The sequence below is a fragment of the Tigriopus californicus genome, chromosome 3 (assembly GCF_007210705.1).
Source record: "Tigriopus californicus strain San Diego chromosome 3, Tcal_SD_v2.1, whole genome shotgun sequence".
In the NCBI taxonomy this organism is placed as follows: Eukaryota; Metazoa; Arthropoda; class Copepoda; order Harpacticoida; family Harpacticidae; genus Tigriopus; species Tigriopus californicus.
The window spans coordinates 5225088-5229958 of NC_081442.1; the positions used below are offsets into that span (position 1 = coordinate 5225088).

General features: G+C 42.9%; 1 protein-coding gene across 1 annotated transcript; it reads right to left on the bottom strand.

Moving 5' to 3' along the window:
- Nucleotides 1-72: 72 nt before the first annotated feature.
- LOC131878029 (high mobility group protein DSP1-like) lies at nt 73-877 on the bottom strand (the record flags this gene model as incomplete). The annotated part of the gene is given in 1 exon segment (XM_059223929.1): nt 73-877. A coding segment is annotated over 1 exon segment (442 nt), but the record flags the coding sequence as incomplete, so codon positions are not given.
- Between the last annotated feature and the right edge of the window lie 3994 nt (nt 878-4871).

Sequence of the window (4871 nt, forward strand, 5' to 3'; positions counted from 1 at the left end):
CGATATCAATACAAAAACCCATACATGATGGATAAGTCCTTTGTTTGAATATGTATGTATGCAAGTCACCGTACATGGCTCGTTTGGGCGCGTTGGGATCTTTCTTTTTGCGCTTCTTGCGCTTGCGCGTGCCGTCCGGATTGAGCGCGGGATTGGCGTGGTGGGCGGCCGCCGGGGGTTGGCTGTTGAAGGCCAATTCGTGACGTTTATTTCGCTGATGGAGGCCGCGGCGAGCGGCCGCATCACGTCCAGCTTCATAGGCCGTCATCTCTAGGTGATATCGCTTGGCATCGTCCTCGGCCATTTGATTGAATCGCTTCTTCTCCAATTCCGACATGGTCTTCCATCGCTCGGCGCATTTCCGGCTAAAATCCGCGAACAACACTTCTTCATCGGGATGAACGCGGCGATGCTCTTCCCGACACAACTGGACAAAGAAAGCGTACGAGGTCATCTTGCTCTTGGGCACGGCCCCACCCAGGGGATGGGCCGCCCGGTGGCGCGCCCGAGGCATCTGGCCCGCTTCTACGCTATAGACCCTGACTCAGCCAGTGCCCAGACCGACTCTCTTTCTCTAGGATCTTCTACTTCCTGGATTGGTCCGGGAGCGACACAGCCAAAACCAGCGGGCGGATGACTAAATAACGGGTTTAATCCGGATGCATGCTGGCTCAAAATCGCAGGTGATGGGTAGAAGCTGAGCCAATTAGGGCGTGGCCCGGACAATGGAGAGCGATCTGGCCGCCGCGATCAGGGGATGATGGATCCGGAGAAGCACGAGGAACACGCAGCCAACACCACTGATGATAATCACAATAATAATAACAATATTGTTCTCGATCGATTGATTGGATGGACAAAGCTAGGCCAATCAGGGAGGCTGTCTATTCATCGACTTATTAGGTCAGACAGTCATCATTCGTCTATCTAGCCCGTATATAGTAACTGTAAGTGATGCGAAATCATCACACATAATTCTGGGTAAGTGTTTTTATGAATGAACCATAATCAGGAACTGAGATTTAGAATTTGAAGCCTTGATGACTTCATGATGGTCTCAAAGTCCAATTCATAAAGTACGTGTAAGGCAACCACTTGAGCTGGTAGTCCAGCCCGACCACTTCGTCATCACGTCGTTCTTTGGACTCTCCGCCTTCGCTTTCGGATCCCTGAAACGCGAGTGTCGTTCTCGCCTCTCTTTTTTTATTTAGATTCTGCCACCCATGCATTTCATCCATCCCATCCTTCGCCAGGAACGGCGAATGTTCCTATAGTAGGGCTGTCCGGGAGTCGGTTGACAGCCAGACTCGGTTTCGAGTCCTGTGAGAAAAAGTGCAAAAACGTACAAAACCCAATCAAATTTTACGCCCTCGAAACGGGACTATTTACTACTTGTCACTTTTTAAGACCATGGAGCCAATTTGGATACTTAGAACAAATTCGTAAAAAGATGGTTCTACCTATTTCATGTCAAGAAAGCCCAACTGTTGGTTCTAATTTCTGCTTAAGGGCATAACAAGGTCACATGGCATAAAAAAAAAACCCATGCACATGGTTACGCCAGCATTCAGATTTATATTAAAGCATGTACAGTTCTGTTGATAGGAGAGCTGTATAGTGAAATATAGGTGGCAAGTTGTATTCAGTTCCATTAAAACTATAATACATCGGTTAAAAATGATGATTTTTCTTCCTTGCCTAATTTCTCACACCTTATGTCATTTGTCAATTTATTGCCATTGTGGGTTTACTTGTAGTTGATAAAGGGTTGTGATACCTAGTGGTTGTTGAAGGAGAGTGCATTTCCCAATAGAATACACATCAACTTTTAGTCAAATGGCAATACATTCTTATAATTAGCACGTACGTTACACGACCTATTTACCATTTTATCTACTTTTTTGTCATTATCGGGCTCAAGAGAGCTATTTTATTTCTCCAAAATCTGTATTCCTACCTGTGAGTTTCTTCCAACTTAAATACAAAGAATATCAGTGGACAAGAAATGTAAGCTTTTGAAGCTTCAATAACACTGCTTTGAAATACTTATAATGTGGCCACACTTGATTTGATTTCCATGTTGCAGTCCTGACATTGTCAAAACAAAATCTAAAAAACAAGCATTAGAAGAGGAAAAATAGGACTGTTCAATCAAAATAACCTCAAAACTTTTGTTGTACTCAGTCATTCATCATTAAACATTTTGCGCTTAACAAACGGTTAATTAAACTAATACATTCAGGCTTCAAATTGTGGCTCATCACATCAGAACTCCAAGCCCTACATGGTTTGTCAAAGGACAATTTATTGATTCCAGGTACCACCGCATAGGCATTAGGGTATTGCCTCATTTATGGTGTAAGTCTGGTCAAAATGAGGATGATAGTTTTGGGTAAAGATATGAGCTTTTGTGGCGTTGATGTTCCATGGATCACAAAATGGTTATGATATCTGATTCATGCTAGGATTTCCAGCTGCGTTTTTCTTTCATATGAATGCTGGTGTAAAAAAGTACTGAAGGTAACTCATTAGTTTTGTTTGCTGTTGACAGACATTAAAAAACTATGCGTACAGAATTTAAAGGTACAAATGAAGAGTAGAAAAATACATTAAAATAGTCAAAATATCAAAAAGAATAGTTAGAAAAGTATGCATGAACATTAGAAAAGTTATAGTAGGATGGAAAATTGAAAATGCAATAATTTAACAGGTTAAAAATTCCCTCCGTAAACTAATTCTTTTCAATAAACAGCACTGAACATTCTTTTCTTCAGAGGTGGATGAGCCCATTCATGTAGTAAATTGAGATAGCCCAGCCCCTCTAGATCCAATGCCAAGCTCACCATTGTTATCTGAACTCACTACATTAATTGAGTAAGTACTGTTATCCATAGGTCCAGTTAAAAGAAGTATGTTCTAGAATTAATCATATATTGGTGTTGAATAGAGGCTGAACACGGTGCAAGCATTGCATTGAGTAGAAATATTTGATCATCCCAATCACACAATTGCCATGCCTAGCCATGGAGTTACTCCATGGCCTAGCTAGCTTAGCAGAGAAGGACAACTTCCCATTGTAAAGGACACCAATGTCTTTAACATAATCTACTACTAGCATTGGCCAAGGTTAACCATAACAGGTGGATTGGACATGGCAATTGGCCAAGCTAGGCTACTTGGTGACAAGGATATTTGATCTCCTCAAAAGTTACAAGGCATGCTACGGTACAAAAGAGTGATTTGAATCTTTTAATGACAATATCATAAGTTTCTGGTTTATGTAATAAAAAGGCTAGAGTCTTAGTAATTTGTAATTTTGAATGTGATAAAAAGGTATGCAGTTAGGCCCCAAATGACAGAACCTTCCTGCTTGTTTCATAAATCTTCGAATTTGAGCTATGGAACCGCAAATCAGTGCTTTGAGAGAAAAGTCGAAAACTGCCAGTTTGGCCCGAGTTTCAGAGTCATCGGAACGACTCTGAAGCATCTCTACTGGAGGATCCTCAAGGACGACCAACGGGAGAGAAAGTGAGAGTGGTCACGGCGGTGGTGCACTCTTTCGTTCATTTTGACAAGACACACAGTCCGGTAGATTCCAAAACAGACCATGTCTGTGAGAGCTTGGGCTGGCCGTTTGAAGCCATGGGCTATGACGATTCCACATTAAAAAGCGAATCTGGCAAACCATAGGCTATCTGTGTCATGGTAGCCGAGTGATCTATTGGAACAGAAAGAAGCACGACTTGAAACCCTAAAGGGCTTGGGTTCAAATCCCGCCTTCAGAGGCCAATCAAAAGCTTTAAAAGCCAGGTACTTTAAGCCTTCAAGGATGCATATGTCCATGGGTTCTTTTGTGGGGATCGAAGACATAATTTCAGGTTAGCATGTAATTACTGATTTTGGAGGCCGATGTCAATTGTGAATGCTTCCGATAACATGGCCATGCCCGGGCATGGCTGCCGTTAATTTGACAAGAATGAGGATAAAAGATTAAAAGGGGCGAAAAGACAAATCAATCAATCATGTGGTTTTCATTCATATATGTCACTTATATCCAAATAAATCGTTTCATTCTTTTTCAAAACCTGAACAGATCCTGAAGACTTAAATAATTATTACTAAAAAGATGAATATTGACTGAGAAACTACGGCCGTGACAAGGACTGTGGTCATGACCAACTGCCTGGGGATGACCAGGGTCATCAAGGGGGAGGACGAGCTCAGGAATATACTTCACGCTGTGATTGTGTCATCCCATGGGATTCCAAGTGAGGCGACTCTGCCTTCTTCTTCGATACTGAAATAAACCATTTTTCATGTGAAGCTGAGTGATAACAATAATAATGACAAACGTAACTTGGAATGGAAATCTACGAACTTATTCAGCCTAGCCAGCCTGACCGCGAGGCCAGCCGAACAGCCAGGGCAATAAGTTTTAGCGTGACGACACTACAGGGGAACTTGGTCCCATCTTATACCCCGTTATCCATTAAAATGAACAAATCGGGGGGGTTAAGCTCAAACCAATAGAGTCGACCCGTTTTCTAATATCAACCAGATGTACGTAATTTTTCAACATCATCCCTCCGAGCGTTTGAATCGACCTAGTTTTTGGATAATGCCCGGAATATGTGGTCACCTGTGGATGAGCGCCTCTTGTTTTGTTTGGGCCTGGCGTTCGAACGGTTCGAACACAAACCACGCAGGAATGCCTTCAAATCCTTCAAATCCTCGCCGTTCACCTCAAATGGACTGACTGGACTGATTCAGTCACCCTTTCACCCTTTCACCCTTTCATCCTCTCATCCTCTCGATCCTCTCATCGTTGATCGGCCGGTCTCCGCGGGCTTGGGAACACTTGGGATACCCGG